Genomic DNA, 22,028 nt, shown 5'->3' with positions numbered 1-22,028 from the left:
AAAACTAGGGCTTTCGTTTATAAATCTTTGGCTTTTAGTGGCAAGCGAGATGGTGGCAACATAAATCGTGAAAATTGAATTGTAGGAGAGTAATGGCTTTGCAAACAACAACTTTGTCAACATGTGTAAATTTTTCTTTGGAGATGAAATTTGTCGATGCGGACGTGTCCAAAATGTTTTTTTTTTTTTGTCAATGATTGTATTAGAAGACCCAAAGGATCAAACAAAATACAAGAGGTACATAAGACCCCAGCAGAAGAGGCACATGAGGCCCCAGCAAAAGAGGCACACAGGCCCACATAAAGAGACACATAGGCCCAACAGATGAGGCACAAAGGCCCAGCAAACATAAAGTAAAGCAGATAATGGGTCAAACCCAGCTACACACTAAAAGCCCAAAGAAAAAATAAAAAACCTAATCCTATCAAACAGCCACCGGATACACTGCCGCAAAGGACTACCACCGCCGAATTCATGCCGCTGCATGAACAGAAGCCACCATCGTAGAACCGAATCATGCCGCCTCCTCCACCTGTTGGAACACACACAGGGCTCAAGAACGCCCAAGAGAAACAAAGTAACCGTAGAGGGTGTGATTGCCGGAGCAATGAGGACAACCTCTGTAAAGTGGACAAAAATCCGCCAACGGGTGAAAGCTTGCCTAGATGTGGTAGAGAAGTAAGCAGATCTGGAAACAGCCATAGTCAATCCCGTCCAAAGAAAGCATGAACAGATTTGGTGGTAGAACTTTGAGAGAAAAATCTGGTGACTTGAGAGAAAGATTGGTCTGTGGAGAAAGAGAAACCGTGGGATGGAGAGGAGGTGAAGATGGTGGTGAACATGGAGTTTTCCATCACCGGAATTCTCAGGTGAGGAAAGAGAGGAAGTCGGTAGATGATGAAGAAATGGGCAGATCTGGTAGAGTAAAGAGGTTGGGTGAAGGTGGAGATGGAGGTGAAGGTGGTGGGGGCAGTGGTGGAGGTGGTGGTGGGTGGGGTGGGAGTGGCGGTGGACTCTCAAAATGATGGCAGATATAGAGAAGATTTCTAGAGAGAAGGAGGACCCGACCAGTCCATACCTTAAATTGCCAAATGAAGGAGGTGTCCATTTTTATGTTGTACATACATGTACATTTGCAAGCATAATTAGCTATAATGGGCCACGCTCATTGTACAGCCAAAGGTACTAATTCCAACCAAAGGAATGACATACAGATACACCGCCAGGCGGGCTACAACCTCAGCGGCGGATCACCCCCAGATCACCGTCGACGCGCCGCCACGCGCCGCGCCAAGATAGCATCAGAAGCTCCTGAAGCTGGGAACTGAAGCACATCAGTCCCACATCGAAAACAAGGAAGAGGTCAGCCTCCTCCTCACCTATAAAAGGTTCTCTCCTCTCTCCTCATTAATTACGCATTCAATACTTACCTACTGTTACTTTGTCAACATAAATACATTGACTAACTTAGGCATCGGAGAGTTGAAGACCGCTCAGCGCGGTCTCCCTCTGACGCCCTTTGTATTTTACTTGACAGGTAGCGGAAGCTTTGAGAACACCACAAGTATCGATCCGCCCACCGGATCAGCGTTAACAAAGGTTCAGCTACCGCCGAACTTTTAGACATTAACATATGTTATAGGAGGATTTTGCCAACGAAAATATTAGTTGGCAAATGTGTCGTTTTGTTTAAACCGACGAAAGTCCGTCGCTACACATGTTCCTTTCTTTTTCTTTTTTTACGGGGGGATTTTTCTGACAACTAATTGTTGATAATTGTATATTTTTTTTTAATTTTTTTTATGGCAATAAAGATTCGTTGGACCTGATGTGTTTCTTTTTAATTTTTGTTTTATGGGAGAACTTTGGTGACAAACAATCTCTTTGTCAAAATGTGGAAATGCTCATTTACCCAATTTTAGCTTAAAATTTGCCCACTTACCCAATTAACAGTTTTTTAACCTCATTTACCCAAAACACTCTAAGGGATTATTTCCCCTTTACCCAATTAATTCTTTTTTTATTCTTTTTATTTATTTTTGGGACTTTTTTGCCCTCTCATTCTTTCTCACTTAGAGAGAGAAGTCGTCGGATACCTTGCCGGACTCCGGTCACTAGTGGCCGGCCGCCGACTCCGGTGATGGATTCCGGCGACATGTGACCAGAATCTGGCGACCGGTGACCGAAATCCGGCGACCGATGACCGGAATCCGGCGACCGGTTACCGGAATATGAATTTATTGCCCACTAATAATACCCAGTAACCATATTATTGCCCCCCAGTAATCATATTATTGCCCCCCAATACTCATATTATTGCCTCCCAATAACTCATATTATTGCCTCTAGTTATCATATTATTACCCTCCAGTGAATTGCATAAACTCCCAAAACCAAAATGAATACACTACAAGCACAATTGATCTATTTATATGCATATTATTGCCCCTCAATAATCATATTATTGACTCCCAATAATCATATTATTGCCCCATAATAATCATATCATATCAGTTAATAATTAGTACATTAAGTCACGAATCACAAAAACTACCATACAGATTCTATTCTAGTACATAACTGGCATTAAGACATCATCTTCTGCATATTTTCTCGGCAGCATGTGGCAGTGTGGCACTGTGGCCTATGGTGTGACCAAAAAAAAAAAAAAAAAACAGGCTGTGGTCTTCATTCCTCCTCCTTTTCCCACCCACTAACCCCACTATCACCGGACACACTCATTGCTGCCACAGTCCCTGACCCATCAGCCCATTCGTTCCCATGGTTTCCAGCATAACCACTATACCTCCTTGTAATTGAAACCCAGAATCCACATTCTGATCAACAATAAATTGGTCAACCTTCACTTGGATCAAATTTTGATTGGGGATCATCCGATCCAAACCCACATCGGTCTCCTCTTTAGAACCAAACGACTGTTTCCACAATGAATCTCCTACCGGAAACTAAACCGGAATAGCTGATAAGAACGACGTCACCGACAAAGGCAGCGCCGATGAGACCTCTGAAGCTTTTCGTCACCGCCTCTCTTCTTCATCATCGTCGTCGTCTTCGTCCAGAAGGGAGCAGCGATTTCCTGCATCACGGAGATCTCCATGACGCCGAGATCTCCATCCCCAACCGGCCGCCTCATCGATCAACGTCCATTCGTCGTCCGGCGCAGATGGTGGTGAATTCGCATCTTCGAGACCGATGGTGGTTGGTGGACTCGGCATCTTCGTGCCTTATAGTGGTCGTTGAGTCGGCTTGGCAGGGGAAGGAAGAGAGAGAGAGAGAGAGAGTCTGGGAGGTGAGAGGCTGAGGGGAGTCGAGTGAGAGAGAGAGGAGGGGAATGAGGGCAATTTTGTCAAACACTGTTAGATTGGGTAAATGGGGTTAAAAAACTCTTGGTGGAGTAAGTGGGCAATTTTTGGCCAAAAATTGGGTAAGTGGTCACGGCCCCATTTTTTTATATGGGGAGGAAAATACGTGGGTCATCATTTGGTATGCGGGCTTAAAAGCCCATGGGTGTCTGCCCGGCCTAACCCACAGCAAAGGCCATCTCAGCCCTACCAGTTGGGCATGAGGCAAGGCTAGAGCAGAGTTCAAAGCCCGCCTGGCCCGGCCTTATAAGCCCAACCCGAAAACCCATTCAATTTTAGTATTAATATTTTTTATGTAATTATTAGTTGAATATGTGAACTAATTATTGTATTAGGCCATATTTTCCTTTAGTTTTCTATTTTATCTTGTTCAATCATTAACATATCATAATTTTTTATCTTCCATTTTTCTATCTTTGTAAAATAGTAAAGGCCGTGAGAAGTAAAAACCCTAAGCATGTGTTTCTCTCTGCACGCACCTAAACCCTAGTTTTGACAGCGGCAGCCTCCGGCTACTCTTCCCCTGCGCTTACATCAACACCCATGGCTTCCATTGAGGATGTCACTTCCTCCTTTGCTGCGTCTTTTGCTTTAGCCGGATATGAGGTCATTGATTTGTCTCGTCAGACTAGAGGTGCACAGCGGTGCCCCCGACAGTCCTACCTACTGGCCAAACAGCCTGCTGCACTCAATGATCTCAGACGATTCTTCAGAAGAGTGTGGGTGCTTGATAAGGGCTTCAAGATCCAAGAGAGAGAGAGAAAGAGAGAGAGAGAGAGCAGGACCATTTCGTCCTGGCTTTTGACCTACAACGTGATCGAAACAAGGTTCTTCAGGGTGGTCTGTGGCTATTTAACCATTCCCTGATAGTGCTACAAGAATATGATGGCATGGCGCCGATTAGCTCGATGGAGATAAGCTCGCTATTCTTTTGGGTGCGAATCTCCAACATTCCACCAGCTTTTGAGGACTCAGACACCATCAAAGAATATTGCGTCTATGGCCGGAAAGTTCTTGGAGTTGGATGAAAAACTGTTTGATAACATGGGAAAGGTTAGGGTTAGGGTTGCTCATGAACTGTCAAAGCCCTTCTTTCTGCAGAAAACGCTCCGCCTTGCTACCTGGGGTGGAAGCGGATATATCCTTCTTTTTTGAAAACTTGGTCGGGATGTGCAACTTATGCCATTTTCTGATGCATGACAACGATCGTTGTCCAGTTAGTATGGTGGCTGCAACACATGCTCGAGCCCGAGCTAATAATGAAAAGAGAGTGGATATTGGAACCCTATCCTTGAGTTTTAATGCAAGTACTTTCATAGAGGGCACCTTCCGCTTCCATGGTGTGCAAACACCAGTGCTTCCGCCGGTCAGCAGGGCTTTCTTTGGCCCCTACACCTCTGGACGTAAGCCTGTTATACTGCGGGAGAAACTACTTCCTAAAGAACTTGAAAATGCTTTGGCTTTAGTCCCGGCCACTGACCTCCTTGACAGCACCAAGTCTCCCCCCAAAGACAAGGCCGCTGTAGGTTCACCGTCAAAGATGATTGAGCTAGTTCCTAAACCTACACTACCTGTTCCAACTAAGAGGGAGGAAATGATAGCGCAGCCAGAGAAAGCATCTGAAACTGAAGCAAATGCTCCTGCCAAGGTGGAGCCACGAACTAAGAAGCGAGTACGCCCTCCAACCTCTGAGGCCTCTCCCAAAAAACTGAAGATTTTACTCCCATAATTGTTCAAGAAAGTGGAGATTCAGGATGCACCAACAAAGAAGTTGAAAACACCATGCTTCCCGAGTAAATTTTCAGCGAAGTCTCTTGGTCTCCTTGAAGCCCCTGGAAGCATTCTAGTGCCAATGAATCCAATGATGGAAGTGAAAATGACACCAAAAAAGAAGAGAGGAAGGCCATTGGGTTCGAAAAATAAAAATCCATCCAAATCCAAGAACATTGCTGCAGCACAGGTGACCTGTTTTGAGTACCTTACCAAGCCTCCTAGCCCTAGTGAGAAGGGCACAAGGAGAAAATTTAAGTTGTTTTTTGTTTTGTGACTTAGCCTATTTACTATGCTATTGTGTAGTTTATAGGCTCACTTGGAATAAGTGAGCATTGATGTGTATTAGTGAGTGGTGCTAGCATATCGCTCGTCTTACTTGCCATATGAGCAGTGACTGATATGTATTCGTGTCGTTCTGGCCTTAGTGAAATGGAAACCCTATTATTATTGATTCAAAAAACATATCATAATTTTTTCATAGCTTTTTGTATTTTTTTTTTGAATAAAAGAACATTACATATAAATATAATGGGCTCGGCCTTGCCCTGCCAAAAAGCCTGGCCCGACCCAGCCCAAAAAAGCATGTAAGGCTCTAGGCCTATGAGCGGGCTTGGACCTTAATTTTTAAGAAAAAGCCCGACCCTGCCCGACCTGAAAATAAAATAAAAAATTGTTCTGGCCCTGCTCGATCAGCCCGACTCGAGCCCATTGATTTTGGGCAAGGTAGGGCTAGTCCTGCCCATTGATGACCCTTACATGGGATTGGATGTGATACTTCTAGTTATTATTTTTTTTTTGTACGGAAGGACTTTGCCGACGACTATTTCGTCGACTAATCTGTCAGTTTTCATAGTGATGAAAACTCGTTAGATAAGATGTGTTCCTTTTTAATTTTTATTTTATGGGAGGTCTTCTCCGACAAATGTTCAATAGGCATTTATTTTATGATGACAAAAATTCGTCAAATGACTGTGATGTATTCTTTTTAAATTTTTGTCTTATAGGAGGACTTTGACTACAAAACATTCATTGACAAAAACTTTGAATATCAATACATTTTAGGATTAAATTCTGCTTACTACCTTGTACTTTCAAGGGTTCATCAGTTCAGTCCCTGCACTTCTAATTTAATCAAAAAAGTCCTTGCACTCTCCAATTTCATCAAATCGATCCAATCCGTCACTATTCCGTCAATTTTCGCTGTTAAAATGCTGACGTGGGACCTTCTCACAGGGAAAATTCCCAAACTACCCATCATTAGGCAGCCCGCCGATGCGTCAATGTTGTGAATGCAGATGGGTAGTTTGGAAATTTTCCCCGAAAATTGACGGAGTGGTGATGGATTGGATTGATTTGATGAAATTGGAGAGTGCAAGGACTTTTCTGATTAAATTAGAAGTGCAGGGACTGAACTGATGAATCCTTGAAAGTACAGGGTAGTAAGCAGAATTTAGTCCTACATTTTACATATTCTATCTTTTATTAGAAGATCGATGTCGATTGATAGTTTGATTAGATACAGACAATCTGTAATCTCTAGAATGTAATCAATATTTGGCATTGTCAGAACTGCAAAAAAAAAAAAATCTATATACAGTATGGGAATTTTCTTAAGTACGTATGTACATCCTATCAGACTCTCCGAAGAGGAATTGTGGCACACCACTGCTAAGAAAGGTGGCGAACCTTGTAGATAAATCCATGTTCTCGATCACGTCTTTTCACTATTTTGGGTGAGGATCACTACTCAAACTTTCTTCACCGCGAAGAGTTCAAATATTGATTAAATTCAGTTTACCCCCCTGAGGTTTGGGGGTAATTTCATGTTAGTCCCTGTCCTCTCAATTTAATCAGTTTACCCCCGGAACTTTTCAATTCTCCTCAACCGTGTCCAATTCCTCACATTCCGTCTAAATCGAACGTTAACTACGACCATAGGGCCCACTTTAAGGGCTAAAATAGTCATTTCAAAAAAAAATTATAAAAAAAAAAAAAAAATCATCTTCTTCGTCCTCCTCCTCCTCTCTATCTGTGTCCATTCTCACTGCTCCCCAAAAACCATCCCACAACCTCCACCAGGTGGCTGAAGTAGCAGCAATACCTTACACCCTCGTCGCCGCCGCCGATTCCCCAAAAATGCGGTGACAGAGCTGCAGACTACTGCTTCGACCGAGAACCACCAGCCAGCGCGAACACAACGTCGGCGATCTTGGACCACAGTGATGTCACGGCCGTTTGTAAGAAGCTCACCTTCGACCTCATCCACTCCACCATCAACCTCTTCTCCCAGATCCAATCGATTCCGGAGCTTCAAGGTCTCGCCTCAAGTCTCATCGTCCTTTGGTTCTGGTTTATACTTCCATCTTTTCATTTTTTCAAGTTGGGTTTTGCTCATACGATGAAGAATGCTTGGGAAGCAATCTAATGGTTTTGTTCAGACGATGAAGAATGCTTTGTTATCAACTCGATGTAGATCTGTGCCGTATAGGTTGTCTTCTTTAGCTTGTAGATTTTGGGGCTCAACAAACAGATCGCTGCAGAAGAAACAAGGAAAGAAGAACAGAGAAAATGGCAGCGAAAACAAGAGAACCACAGCGAAGAGAGCAAAACGAGAGAAAGATTGAATTTTTCAAAGGATAGGAAAACTCAATCCAAGAAAGAATGGCCAAATATGCGAGCATTGAATATTTGAAAGAATGGGAATTTGGATTAGACTCTACTCGACCTTTGATTCTCACAAGGTGTAAATAATGATTTTCTGGAAAGAGAACCTTTCAAATTCTGAAATTCTCCATCATCATTGAGTTCTTATTGTTTGAATCGGTGGGCCAATAGAATGAATTTGGGCATTTGGAATTGGAGCTTCGTTTTCTACAATTTGGCATTGCTTGAGATGTATTAGTGGGATTTAGAATCTGGGTTATGTTGGTGATGAATTTGAGTGACGAAGTAGGTTTTGTGATTGGGATTTGGACACCTAGAAAGCTTTGATAGTGAGGAGCCGTCCGAGTTTGGTGGCTAGGAAGCAGATTTGGTGGTGAGGGGCGGTCCGGGTCTGGTGGCGAGGCGGCGGCCATTGGGCAGAACAATGGGTGCCCAAAACATTTCTGGGCAGTGATGAGATCGACGCGTGAGCTGGTTTCTGGTGTCACCGGACGACGCGAAGGCCGGATAGGATTTTTCGGAGACTGGCGAGCATGGTGATGGTGGTGAGTTGAGATGAAGTGTGGTTTGGTTTTGGGGAGGAGGGCCAGAGGAGGAGGAGGACGAAGAAGATGAATTTTTTTTTTTTAATAATTTTTTTTTGAAATGACGATTTTAGCCCTTAAAGTGGGCCCTATGGTCGTAGTTAACGTTCGATTTAGACGAAATGTGAGGAATTGGACACGGTTGAGGAGAATTGAAAAGTTCCGGGAGTAAACTGATTAAATTGAGAGGACAGGGAGTTAATGAAATTACCCCCCAACCTCAGGGGGGTAAACTGAATTGAATCCTTATGACTTTGGATTTATAAGTTCATTCATTTCAAGAACAGATCCAAATCTCAACCTTTCAAAACCAACAGTCCAACACCAGTGATCAAGCGTATGTACGGTTCTCCACATTATAAGCATGACAAGAGGACTCTGAGTCTTTATCTGTATATTGCATGTAATAAATACAGTAATAGATGAATAGCTGGTCCTCGATCTCTTATAAAGCCACTACTAGTAAAAAGGCTATTAGACACTGATTTTAATCAGTATATATTAGTCTCATTACTCACTGAAATCTGTGTGTGATGGTCATTGGCCACCCTATACTCACATATTAGATTTCTGTATCATTTGAGGGGGGTGGTCATTGGCCTTTGCACACAGATAGAAAAGTCTGTGTGAGAGTTTTTTATGGGACCCACTCATATTTCAGATTCCCATTTGCTTTTTACTATCAAATTAAAATCAGTGTGAAGTTTTTTTTTTCTCTTTTTTGGACAAGAAAATCAGTGTGAATTATACAATAAATACTAATTATTTAATAACTTGGTTTCTTGTTTTAGTTTAATGGTAATTATAATGAACCGACCATCCCTCCTAATCTGCAATTGTCAAGCCAGAATGAAAACACAAGTCTTCATTCAATGTATGTAGCAACATCACATCTTCCATCTATGCAGCGATATCACCCCAAGAAGACTCAAGATATCTCAGTTCATCTTATTCATTATCCCACATGATATAACCATAACCAAACCTGAGAAAAAGACCTCAAAGGAGACATGGTTTCACATGAACAAACCCGGAAGTAATGGAGACTTACAGCTGGAATAGTAGAAGTAACAGATCGGCTACTGCGAGTGTGAAAATGGGTGAATCTGGGTTTGGTGTAGGCCTGGGCACGGGCCGAGCCCGTTTCGTATTTCACTGGGCCCGGGATCGAGCCCGAACAGTTCGGGCCGGGCCCATATTAAGTTTTCAACATCCAGGGACCAGGAAGGCTCGGACCGTTAACAAACGGGCCGGTCCTTCAGGCTTTTCGGGCCCAACTATGAATTTCTGGAAAAACTATGTATTTCTAGAAAAACTATGAATTTCTGGAAAAACTATGAATTTCTGCTAACAATCACATTCAACTTAAGCCATCACAATCACATTCAACTTAACAAATCACACTGCCAACCAACTTAACAATTGATAACAAATCACAAATCACACTGCCTTGATAACAAATCACAAATCACAAATCACAAATCACACTACCAACCAACAGCACACTGCCAACCAACAAATCACAATCACATTCAACTTAACAACTGCCAACCAACATCAGAACCAAACAAACTCCAAACATAACAAATGTTCCATTGTTCCGAGTTCCAACCAAACCAAACTTAACAAATAACAACCTCATCTCCAAATTGCAGTTGAGCTCCATCTCCAAACAGCCACCCCAACTTCAAAACCAGCATGGCAGTAGGCAGCAACTAGTATCACACATAAGCTAATTTCTGATTTTCTGAACTGCAAGTTACACACCAAAACAACAGATTAATAGTAGCACACACACACCAAATCAGTAACAAAATCACACCACATTTATACATTAGTTATCACCATCAGTAACCAAATCAATTTGAGTAGATTAACAGTAGCACACTCACACCAAATCAGTAACAAAATCATACCACATTTACACTATAACCATCAGTAACCAAATGTCCAAATGAGTAACAAAAGAACACGAATTATCACCATCAATAACCAAATGTCCAAATCAGTAACAAAAGAACACAAATACAAAATCACACCTTTAGAAGTAGACTTTGCAGATTTTGGAGGCTTCGCAGCAGTACTTGTAGACGGTGCCTGAGTTGAGGTTTTGTCTTGATATTCTGCAAGTTAAAAGAAATACAAACGGTTACCAACTGAATAAGTTGTGTAGATAATGAACATCAGTAGTTGAATAATTAAAAACTGACCTTTCTCAATGTCTTCATAGAGTAGCACCTCCTCGATGGTTGGAACATACTCTAGACCCATTATTCTCGGACTCTTAAGCCAATTTTGCAAGCATATAAGGGCTTCAACACTCCTAGGAATTAAGGAACTCCTGTGTGGATCGATTACTCGCTTGCCTGTGCTAAAGCATGACTCGGAAGCTACTGTGGAGACTTGAATGGCTAGCACATCTTTTGCCACAGCTTGCAAGTTGGGATATTTCGATCCACTGTGCTTCCACCAAGTTAAAATTTCAAAGGTTTCCCCCACTTTAGGCCTCTCGAATGGATCAATAATGTATCGATCAACTTCACACTCCACCACAATTTCATCGCTGTTCTCAAGTTCTTTCGCCCAATTATCCATCATTGCGGCCATCTTGCCACTAGCTAGCACCTCTCGTACCAGAATGCCTCGATCCATTGGTGACCTTCTCCTTTTGGTTTGAGGCTGAATTCATTGAAGTTGCATATGTATCAGTCAAGGCTACTAGCAGATCTTTGACCTTTGCTTCCCTCTATTTAGCTTCACCATCATCCATGCCCAACTCCGTCTTGCAAATATGAGTGAAATTTTGAAGTTTATACCTAGGATCAAGAACTAAGGCAACCAAAAGAAGCTGATTGACATCATCGATGTTGCCAAAATATTTTTGAAACTTATTCTTCATCCTCACTGCCATCTGACCCATCAACGCTGCTGTTTCATTCTCATAAGCCATCCCAGGCTACCACAGTCCATCAATCTCACCCTCTATTGCCACAATGTCATGGAAAGCTGAATGGGCAGTAGGCTTCAAAGTTGCACTTATCCTCAATGTAACGTTGTAGAAAACTCGTAAAAACTGGCAGAAAATGGCAGCCCTTTCCTAATCGTCATCATTAGGTGGTCCGACCCTCTTCCTACGAGTTTTGGACTTCACTTCCTCCACCACTTCTAAATCTTCATCTATCACATCTTCTTCATCAAAATATCCATTATATTGATGCACATTCTCTTCACCAAACCGAACAAAGGCCTTTTTCAATGCAATTGATGTGTCCAACATTAGAAATGTGGAGTTCCACCTAGTCGAAACATCAAGAATGCAAACTCTGTTGGTATCCAAAATTTTCTTCTCAACACACAACTTGAATTCATCGAGCCTAGAAGAAGAAGACCTCACATACCTCATTGCATTTCTAATTGAATTAACCGACTTGTCCATAATAGACAAGCCGGATCTAACTACGAGGTTCAAAATGTGAGCCAAGCACCTCACATGTAGATGCTTCCTTCCCAAAACCGGGGGACTTGTCCAATTCAACATCTTCTTCCGAACGTACTCCACTGCATGTTTGTTGGCAGCAGCATTATCAACCGAAATGGTCAATACTTTATCTATCTTCCACTGGACCAAGCACGTTTCTAAAATCTTCCCAATGGTGACACCCGAATGATTGGGAATGCAGCAGAAGTTCAATATCCTTTTGTGCAAATTCCAACCTCCATCAATAAAATGCGCTGTCACCACCATGTAATTGACATTCTGTATTGATGTCCATGTATCGGTGGTCAGACACACTCTGTGTTTGCACAACTCAGCCCTAAGCTCCTCTTTTTTGGCATCATACATCGCTAAGAATTTCTTCACAATGACCCTTCTGCTAGGGATTTCCCACCGAGGAATGGAAACCGAACAAAAGTACTTAAATCCCTCCTTTTCTACCTGACTAAAAGGTAATTCGTCCATAACTATCATCACCACACAGGCCTCTGTACAAGCTTCTGGACTCCACTGTCTCATCACTACAGAATTGGTACTCCCATCACTAGTCAACACCTTCTGTCCTTCCTCCAAATCTAATCTACCAGGATATTTTTTGCACACATTCTCTATATGACGTCTAAGAGTTGAAGTACCATTAAAAGATGAATTAGCTTTGAACACAGTATCAAAATACTTACATTTCGCTTTGCTGCAATGTCCGACTACATCCTCCTTCCCATCCTGTTCCGAACTCGTAAGTGGTTCGTCAAACTTCTCAAAATGCTCCCAAACATTAGACCGGCAACTGCTGTTTCGAGTCCGTCTCGAATCCTCCCTCTTTCACTTCGATGTCTCCGCCTGGCTGGAAGCCGTCTCACCGCCATCAGTCGTCGCACCGCCACCAGTCGCCGCACCGCCCTCAGTGGTTGGATTCGTCGGCACCAACTGATTCCCAGAAGTGGCCATTTCGAACAAGAACGAACCTTGAGTCTACTGCCTTCACTTTACAACACAGAACGAAGCAACCTTGTCCTGTTATTGATCACCTCCACATTCCACCCACTCCAAACTTCTCAATGCAACCAACCCAATGAGCTGAGCTTCCTCGGACCTCAGACGATGCTCCAAGATGTCGGATAAGAGCCCAGAAGCATAGAACGACCAAAGAGGACAGCGGCTCCGCCAGTACCCCCGACACCCATCAAAACATCAATCCATCAAAACCCATCCAAAACTAAAAACTAAGTATACCTTAAATGTTGGAAAAAAGGATTGGAAATCTGAAATTGGGGATTGGAAAAAGGGATTGGAAATCTGAAATTGGGGATTGGAAAAAGGGATTGGAAATCTGAAATTGGGGGTTTTACTTCTCGTTTTACTGTTTTAGGGTTCGAAGAAAAGAGAGGCAGAGAGATGAGGTCGTGCTAGCTGCTAAACGAGTAGGATTGGAAATCTGAAATTGAAATTGGGATTGGAAATCTGAAATTAGGGTTCGAAGAAAAGAGAGGCAGAGAGTGAGAGAGATGAGGGTTCGAAGAATAGAATTTCCAGAGAGTGAGAGAGATGAGGTCGTTTAGCTAAGTGGGGGTTGTTTGAAATTGGGATTGGAAATCTCATTTTAGGGTTCGAAAAAAATAGAGGCAGAGGCCAGAGAGTGAGAGAGATGACGGTTCGAGGCGGAGAGTGAGAGAGATGAGGTCGTTTAGCTAAGTGGGGGTTGTGATCACCTGTGGTCAATTTCACGGTATACTCAAATAAATGACCTATCACAGAGGGACATATGGCAGTAATGGGACTAAGGGCTTATACGGGCTGTAATCCGGGCTTTTACGCATTAGAGATACCAGGCCCGGGACCGGCCCGTTTTATTCATAAACGGTCCGGGCCTAAAATTTTCATCTTTTTTTTTTTCTCAAAGCCCGGCCCGAACCCGGCGGTTCGGACCGGTCCGGTCCGGTTTTTCGGGTTTTCGGGTCAAAACGCCCAGCCCTAGTTTGGTGCTAAATATAGTGAAAAGAGTAATACGAGTTTGAAACTGGATGAATATGGAATTAAACATAAAATGTTATCTGAAGGTTCAAATATCATACCCAGAGAAACCTTAAAACGTGGATTGCTGCAAATATTAAGTTGCAATCCCAGCAATTTGAGAGAAAGAGTATAATTTGTTGATACCCAATTGATAGAAATGGTGCAAGGAGATGGGTTGGGGTGGTTGATGGCAGCGATGGCATGGGTTGGGACTTTGGTGGGAATGAAGACGAGAGATGGCAGAGAGAAGAGAGAGAGAGAGGGCAGATCATGTTTTTGATCTAGATCTGAAATCTATGGTGGCTAAAGGAGGCTGGAGTTTATGGAAATGTCTTACACAGATATCAGTAAATATTATTTTATTCACACAGATATCAGTGAAAATCATTTCAAATGGATATAAGTGAATATTATCTTATTCACACAGATATCAGTCGATGTTTTTACACAGATATCAGTGAATGTTTTCACACAGATATCAGTGAAAATCATTTCAAACGGATATCAGTGAGTATTATCTTATTCACACAGATATCAGTCGATGTTTTCACACTGATGTCAGTGAATATTATCTTATACAGATATCAGTCAATGTTTTTACACGGATATCAGTGAATATTATCTTATTTACACAGATAGAAATAAATACAATTTATTTCACGATTGAAATCTCAATTTGTTAATTTTATTACGTACAGATTTCTGTGTATATAGTTATAGTCATGGATATTAGTGTAGGTTAAGAAATACATGTGGGTCTTCTTTATTCATACACGCATCTGTGCATACAATTATAATAAATATTCTGGTGGTCCTAATCTAGCATATTAGATACAGATATATGTGTGAGTTAATCTTTCACACAGATATATGTCTAAAATAATCATTCATACTGATTAACTGATATCTGTAGCTAATATAAATCAGAATGAAAAAAATCAGTGTGCATTGATTGTTTTGCTAGTTTTTTTTTTTTTTGACATAAAAGTACTTCATTCATAGAGGTGAAAGCTACCTCAATTGATTACAATCAGACTTTAGTACATCCTCCAGGAAATCCGGAGGTTTAATAAACCACATAGAGCCATGACTAGTTGCATAAGCTGCATTAGCCAAACAGTGAGCCACACGGTTACAAACCCGTGAAGTATGTTGCACTATAATATCAGTTCTGTAGGTGAGTTCCTGACGAATATCATCAAGCAGTCCTTCATCATTGACATAAGTGAATCGTGCATCAGCAATACTAGAAACTGCTTCCAGACAATCAGTTTCGATAATGACCTTGCTAACCTGCATTGTAGCGACCAGCTGCAATCCCTCCTTTATAGCACACAACTCCACTTGTCTTGCAGAAGCAACAGCTGGAACTGGGGTAGCAAAAGCAGCACGAAAGTGACCTGCATCATCACGTAAAACACCTCCCACACTCCCCCGAGAAATACCTGGGAGGAAACTACCATCAACATTTAGTTTCCAAGTACCTATGTCTGCCGGTTTCCAGATTTGCTTCTGTTTTGGATGAACAAGTTTAGGCACCCGTTGTGCTTTGCCATATTCCTCCAGCCAAGCGAACGAGCTAAGTACCAAAGCCTCAGCCAACTGTGTGGTATTATTCCACAACATATGATTTCTATTCTTCCACAAAGCCCAAATGATCACGAGGAGTTTGGCAAATAACTCCTTCTTTAGATGCATAGCTTGTTCGAAAAGCCACTCTTTAAAATTCATTCGAGTCAATAAACGTCTTCCCAAATTAAACGGGGGTGCATTCAAAATGGCAGTTGCTATAGGGCATTCACAGAAAACATGGGCCTAAGACAGAAAATATCTGATTAAGAAAGGCAGGTTGATGCTTAGCCACAATAATTTCTAAGCCGACTACAAACTTTATTAAATATTCATAGAGAATTCGCAAATTAACTTCATGATTGGATAGACAAGATAGATAGATCTAATAGGAATTGCACTCGGACTAGAGAACTTTCCCTTACCGTGCATTTTTATTAGCTTGGGCGTTCTTGAGACATATATTAATTAGTCTTTTCGTACAAAGTATAAACAAAGAAAGAGACAAAGAGGGTTAATTTGTATGTTAATACTTCCAACTGCATGTAACTGGAGCAAGATCATGATTCAATACCTTTTCAAATTTTGCAAGTTAGTTGATCAGTTGGGCCGGGCATGAAAACACAATGAAAATTTAGTAGTTTCTTCTAATTTAATAATGCATAGTTTGGAATAGTTAATCACTTCACCATGACTTGATGACATGGTTAGCTTCATGTAATATTCATGCATGCTTAAGAATAAAGATCAGAACAAGAAAAAAAATAATGTGTATCATTCAGCAACTGAATAATAAATATAGCAAATTAAAATAGCTAGTTTAACAGATACATATCTGATCACAACCATTAAGTGGGATCTAACAAAAAATGACCATATACGTACGTATATATGGTATCCTAGCCTTAATTTTTTTTTTTTTTTTGAAAAAGGGAATACAGTCAATAAATAAACACAAATGTTTCCCTAATTCTTCCTCTTACTATTACTGACTATTCCTTCATTCCCAGCCAGCATCAAGTACTTGTCCTTCCTTGTAAGAGTGGTACACTCAAACCCCAAAGCATCACCCAACTTCCTCTGTATATAATTAGCAACTTCACAGCTAGATTTTCCACCAGCACAAGTCAGCTCTTTAGGTAACTTGCCTAATATTTCAACATAATACACCGGTCTAGGGTTCATCATGAAGAAAATAGGATCCAAACATTTGAGCCCGCTGGCTGTAGTCCCATAGAACATACTCACCTTTGTGTTGACAGCCACAGGCACAATCTCATCAGCCAATTCAGCAAACAGTGAACTAAACCTCAACAGATAGGGCTCTCTACATGTTGTACCCTCAGGACACACCACCAAGTCACCTTCACTAAGCAACTTGTTCATTGTTTCTCCATCTTTTTTTCTGTCCCTTGTTAACCTCACTGTCCTAATTGGGGCTATGACCTCAGACATTTTGCTTAGGCTGTATGTGACAGCTGTCAAGGGCTTGGCAAGAGCTGTGCTGAGGAGAACTGGGTCTAGAAGTGTTCTGTGGGTACAAACATAGAGGACTCCTCTATTTTCATGGTCTGATTTTGTTGAAGTGTCTAAACCTTTGACAGATAGATTTAGACCGGTGCAAGTGGCTAAGAAGAGTGCAATTTTGAAGGGGAGGAAAATACCCACTGAGATTCTGAATATGGCTATGACTATTCCAATGGGGATCCACAAGAACATGGAGAGAGTTGCTAATGGAGTAGGCAAGAAAGCTAGCCTTCCATCATGGAATATTAAGGGCTTGGGGTATCTGTGCCTTGGCAACACTGAAGTACTTGAATTGCTCTTGCTGTCTTCCTTGTTCACTACATAAGCTTCCTGTAACAGTTAATCACACAGATAGAATTAATTAACTAATTTATTTCACTGGTAAAAAAAAATATTAAGCAATTAATTGACATAATAAAAGCATGGTCTAGATTAAACGTCTGTAACATGCATGGCAGATATTTGGTGAGGACACATCATAATATTTTATATATAATTAATGTAAATAAAGGATTATATTGAATTATTCCCCACAGAAATTAATAGGCACATGCAACAGAAAAGTCTGAAGAATTAAGTATGAAAGAAGCCTGCCCTTAATTAATTAAGTATGTTGGGTTATTTACTTATGAATAAAAGGATGCCAAGAGAAGAAAGGACATATATATTGCTTTCTTTGTGAACATGGTTCTGTGATGCTATTAGTATAATTTAAATATAAAATCCCAAAACCTTGTGTATAAACTCTAATTAAGCTGATAAGTAAGGCCACCTAACTAATAACTTATGGGGGTTGGGTCTAGTTGCTAAACAATTAATGTAAAATAATCTCTTTTTTTTTTTTTGTGAAAAATGGAAAACAATCTCATATCATATGATCTATTTAAGTAAAGAAATAATATTAAGGAGTGTGGAAGTAAAAGTTGTATATACCTTGCAAAGAGAGACGAAGAGATTATCATGGAGGCTTGAAGTTCCTAGTCCAATATCCGGTTTTCTGTCACCAAAATGTTCCTTTAGAGCTCTGTGCTTCATAAGCAAACCAGATTTAGACAACATACCGGTGAAGTATTGCCCAGAAGTGAGCAACTCAGTCCCCTTAACATCATCAACATCCAAATACTCCTGAAGGAACCCTTCCACCATGACTCTAGGGACACTACTAAAAACCACCTTAGACCCAGTTGAAGCTAAAGCCTCATAGGCATGAAGATTAAGATTTTCAAGATAAAACTTGGGTAAGACAGCTCTTCCAACACTCTCCATGTGCTTAATCTTAAGCCCACAAAAGGTTATGAAAATCATGACTCTTAATTGGAGTTCATAGTCCAAAACCCACAAAAAAGAGCATGACAGCAACAATAGAAAGGCTCTAATAATGCTACCACCTTCAAAAGCAACCAACATGAAGTAAGGAAATACAGAGTCTGATCTCAAAAGGCCTCCAAAAATGTCACAAACAAGTGTGTGGGACTTTCTACCATTTAAATCACACTTGGTAATATTAGGGAAAGAAGGAGGTTGAGGTAATTGGTGAGGCTTGGGAGAGCCATAGTTTCTGACTTTCCTTGCTGCTCTGTGACATGAATTTGCTAACAGCTGGTACCACACCCAGTCTGTGAGCTTGAGAAGTACCATTGGGAGGACCATGGTGACAAATTGAGGAATAACAGAGATGAGAGACGAAGAGAGAAGGGTTTTGTGAAGAAGAGGAAAGGATCCAGTAGGTATATATAGGAGTCCCATTAAAAGATTTTGACTAGGGAATTTGGTTAGCCACACAGTTGGCATTAATTGCCACCTCAACAATTTTCTAATTCGTTTCTCTTTTCTTTCTCTTTCTGTTCTTATTGATCACCTATGCAAGTTTCTTCTTCTGTATATCATAATACTTTTTTCTTATAAAACAAACAGTAGGGTGGATTGTTGGTGACCGCCTTAATGTGCATTTTTACTCCATCTGCAAATTCCAATGGTATGCATTGGAATGTGTGCAGATTTTTAAGGATGAATATTGATGAGGGCATTCTTGGTTATCCAAAAGGATGGTGACAAACTGGGAAGAGCTTCACCAATGGGTTTTCATTTTCACACCAATATTAATCCTGGAGAACCAATCCATGATTTAGTTAGATAACCCATATACCATCTGATTTATTGACTTTTTTAACCATTTGGAGGATTGTAGAAAAGTCAAATACCATTTAGTAAATTGCAAACATCTTTATTATTTGACTTTCTTATATTAATGAATTCCTATTTTGGTTTTCCCAACACTAGCATTACAAAATTAATTAATGTAGGCCGGAAAGAGATAATAAACTTATAAAAGGTCAGAAGAAATAAATACTTTTTATATTTTTTATTAAAAACTCTAATTTTATTTTTATTATAATACAAGAAAATAAAAACTCAAATGACACACACGAAGTGTGTCGGAGTACGTTTTAAGAGGCTAGTATTAATAAATTATGAACATAATGGAAAGTTCAAAAATTTTAGAAGAGGAGTTCTCTTAATATAATAGATTTTAGCTCCTTTAACAACAATATATATATATATATATGTGTGTGTGTGTGTGTAACTTGGTGAAATCTCCACAGCATTTTTATTTTTTAGGAAAATATAAAGTGACAATTTTGTGAATGTTAATCAGAGATTGCAATATGCATGACTGTGTCACAAAATCTATGAAAACGCATTGGTTCTATTTTCCTTGCTTTGGTTTTTGGGTATGCCAGTTAAGATCATGCAATTTGGATTAGGTGGTTGGTAAGGGTTTAATCATCTGTATGTTTGATTATCTTGAAGAATATTACTGTGAACACATGACTTTATTGTGATCTCTCGTTCTCTCCCCTTTTTTTTTTTTTAGATAAAATTCATTTTAAGTCCTAAATCATGTCCTATACCAGATGCAATTCATACGAATTTTTTTTTTTTTTTTTGCTAATTGTAGTTTAATGACTCAACTTTTGTATTCCTAGTATACTCTTTTGTTTTTCGTGAGTATGCGCCACCGCATGGTCGTGCACGGGCAAATATCAAGGTATCAAAAAATTTAATATCAGAGATGCACTATGCATGACATTGTCACAAAATCTTTGTAAACTCGCTGGTTTTATTTTCCTTATTTTGGTTTTTGGGTGTGGTATGCAGTACTGCATACCACAAGTTACTCATGTAGTACTGCATATTACAAGTTACTCATGCAGTACTGCGTACTACATGCAATTTGGATAGATAGGTTGGTGAGGCCTTAATCATTTGGTATGGATGTTTGATTTCCATGCATCCTGTTTGCATGGAACGCTAGAAGCCTAGAAGTATTGAAGAAGAAGATGAAGATATTATAAGTTACACTAAACGTGACTTTCCTGTTCATGTTTTTTTTTTTCTTTTGTTTTTTTTTTTCTAATTTCGGGAACAATGAAATAGTGAAGTTATTGGATATGGATGTTACATAGATAAGCTAGCTAGATGCCTGGATAGCACATTTCCACAAGCGTTAGTTTTCAAGCAAAATAGTTTCTATTTTATAAAAGTTCATACATACATCTCACCCTAGCTAGATTCACGACCATAAACTTGTTCCTTATGTATTACTAGCATATCGGACGTTTTGTCTTACATTAAGTATTGGGCTTTTGAAGTAATTTTTTTTTTTGATCGGGTAGTTAGCTGTTAGTAACTCACACACTCATGCAGTGGTATCCCAGCGCCAGGACACTAGCACTGACATTGAGGCGAAAGCTAGGCAAAGCCAGACTAATCCACTGCACCGCATACGCACGAACCCAAAGGATCCCTCAAATCTGCTGGCCATGGGATGGAGCTGGGATTCGAACGCTAGACCTGGGGGTTCTAGACTAGGCCGTTCGACCAACACACCACACCACGTGGTTGCTTTTAAAGTAATTTTAAATGACTACTAAAAGCAAAAATTATTGATATTTTATCGGAAAAAAAAAAATTCTTAGAGAGCATGAGGGTCTCGATCGCTAGGGTTTATTAGCGGCGACACTGGAATTTTGATTGGAAAAGATGGGGTCTTCTCCTCCTCTGGTTATCTTGAGGTTAATGGTGCTGGGGTTCCTCTTCTTCAACCTTGTATCATTCATAATTTGGTTCCAATTCTTTTTCTGATTTTCCTTCTTGGAGGACTTAGTCCGTTATTTGGTTGGGCAGAGGCTCGCGGACTTTGAAGAGTGCGGGTGGTGGTACGCAGGGAATGATGTCAGAGGTTCGGCCAGTGTGGCGTCACATGACAGAAGGATCTGGGCATCAAGTTTTGCCTGTAGCTGGTTGTGGGTGGATACGAAGATGCTGGATCGAGATCCGAAGGCTTACAGAGAACCAATGCTAGGTGGTACAGATGGTAGAGTGGATATTGGGATTGAGGAATGTTGGCGAGGGCTGCGTTGGAAGGTTCTTATGGCGGCAGCTGGGTGTCAAAGTACTGATGGAATAACTGTCGACTGTTGACTTGCAAACGGTAAGCTATTCAGGTGGTGGTGGCATATTGGTGGATCCTTGCCATGTTGGATATTGTGGTAAGATTGTGATATCGGTTTGGGGATGCTCTGTGACGATATTGCGGTGGTTAGCGACGATAGAGACAGCGGTGCGAACCCACATGAATGTGTTGACCTAACAGAGTAACAGCTATGTCCAGTGACGGTGGCACCTTGAAGGTGGTTGTAACAGTTTCTAGGGTTTTGGATCTTAGGCTGGGCCTAGGTTTGGTAGGATCTAGGGTTGGGCTTGAAATTTTATTTTTTTAAATTTAATTATTTTAGTTGGGTTTGGAAAACTGAAATGATTGTGACTCCTCTTTTCATGGGTAAAGAGTCAAAAGATTTTTAAGGATTGAGATATGTCGCCAAGGGCACCCGCATTTCCTGTGCCACTTGGTTTTCCTATGGGTTGTGTATGGTAGTTTTGAATGTGCTTCTGTTTGAACCGCTTTTGGCTGAAGGTCAACTGTCCCTTTTGGCTGCGTTGACTAGTGTGGGTTGC

General features: G+C 40.8%; 1 protein-coding gene across 1 annotated transcript; it reads right to left on the bottom strand.

Moving 5' to 3' along the window:
- Positions 1-16,286: 16,286 nt before the first annotated feature.
- LOC133742940 (glycerol-3-phosphate acyltransferase 1) lies at positions 16,287-18,698 on the bottom strand. The gene is made up of 2 exons (XM_062170650.1): positions 17,943-18,698; positions 16,287-17,339 (listed from the first exon to the last, which is right to left on the bottom strand). Exons 1-2 carry the CDS (start codon positions 18,657-18,659, stop codon positions 16,449-16,451), a joined length of 1,608 nt encoding a protein of 535 aa, XP_062026634.1. The 5' UTR covers positions 18,660-18,698; the 3' UTR covers positions 16,287-16,448.
- Between the last annotated feature and the right edge of the window lie 3,330 nt (positions 18,699-22,028).

Source organism: Rosa rugosa, chromosome 1 (assembly GCF_958449725.1).
Source record: "Rosa rugosa chromosome 1, drRosRugo1.1, whole genome shotgun sequence".
NCBI classification, from domain to species: Eukaryota; Viridiplantae; Streptophyta; class Magnoliopsida; order Rosales; family Rosaceae; genus Rosa; species Rosa rugosa.
The sequence above is the reverse complement of the archived record's forward strand: the minus strand, read 5'-3'. Positions and strand labels throughout refer to the sequence as shown.

What these genes read in the sequence shown, in the direction of transcription:
- LOC133742940 (XM_062170650.1), bottom strand. Translation starts at nt 18,659, where the DNA reads ATGGTCCTCCCAATGGTACTTCTCAAGCTCACAGACTGGGTGTGGTAC. An exon ending in TCTTCGTCTCTCTTTGCAAG is followed by an intron (nt 17,340 to 17,942) that starts GTATATACAACT and finishes TAACTGTTACAG; the next exon opens with GAAGCTTATGTAGTGAACAA.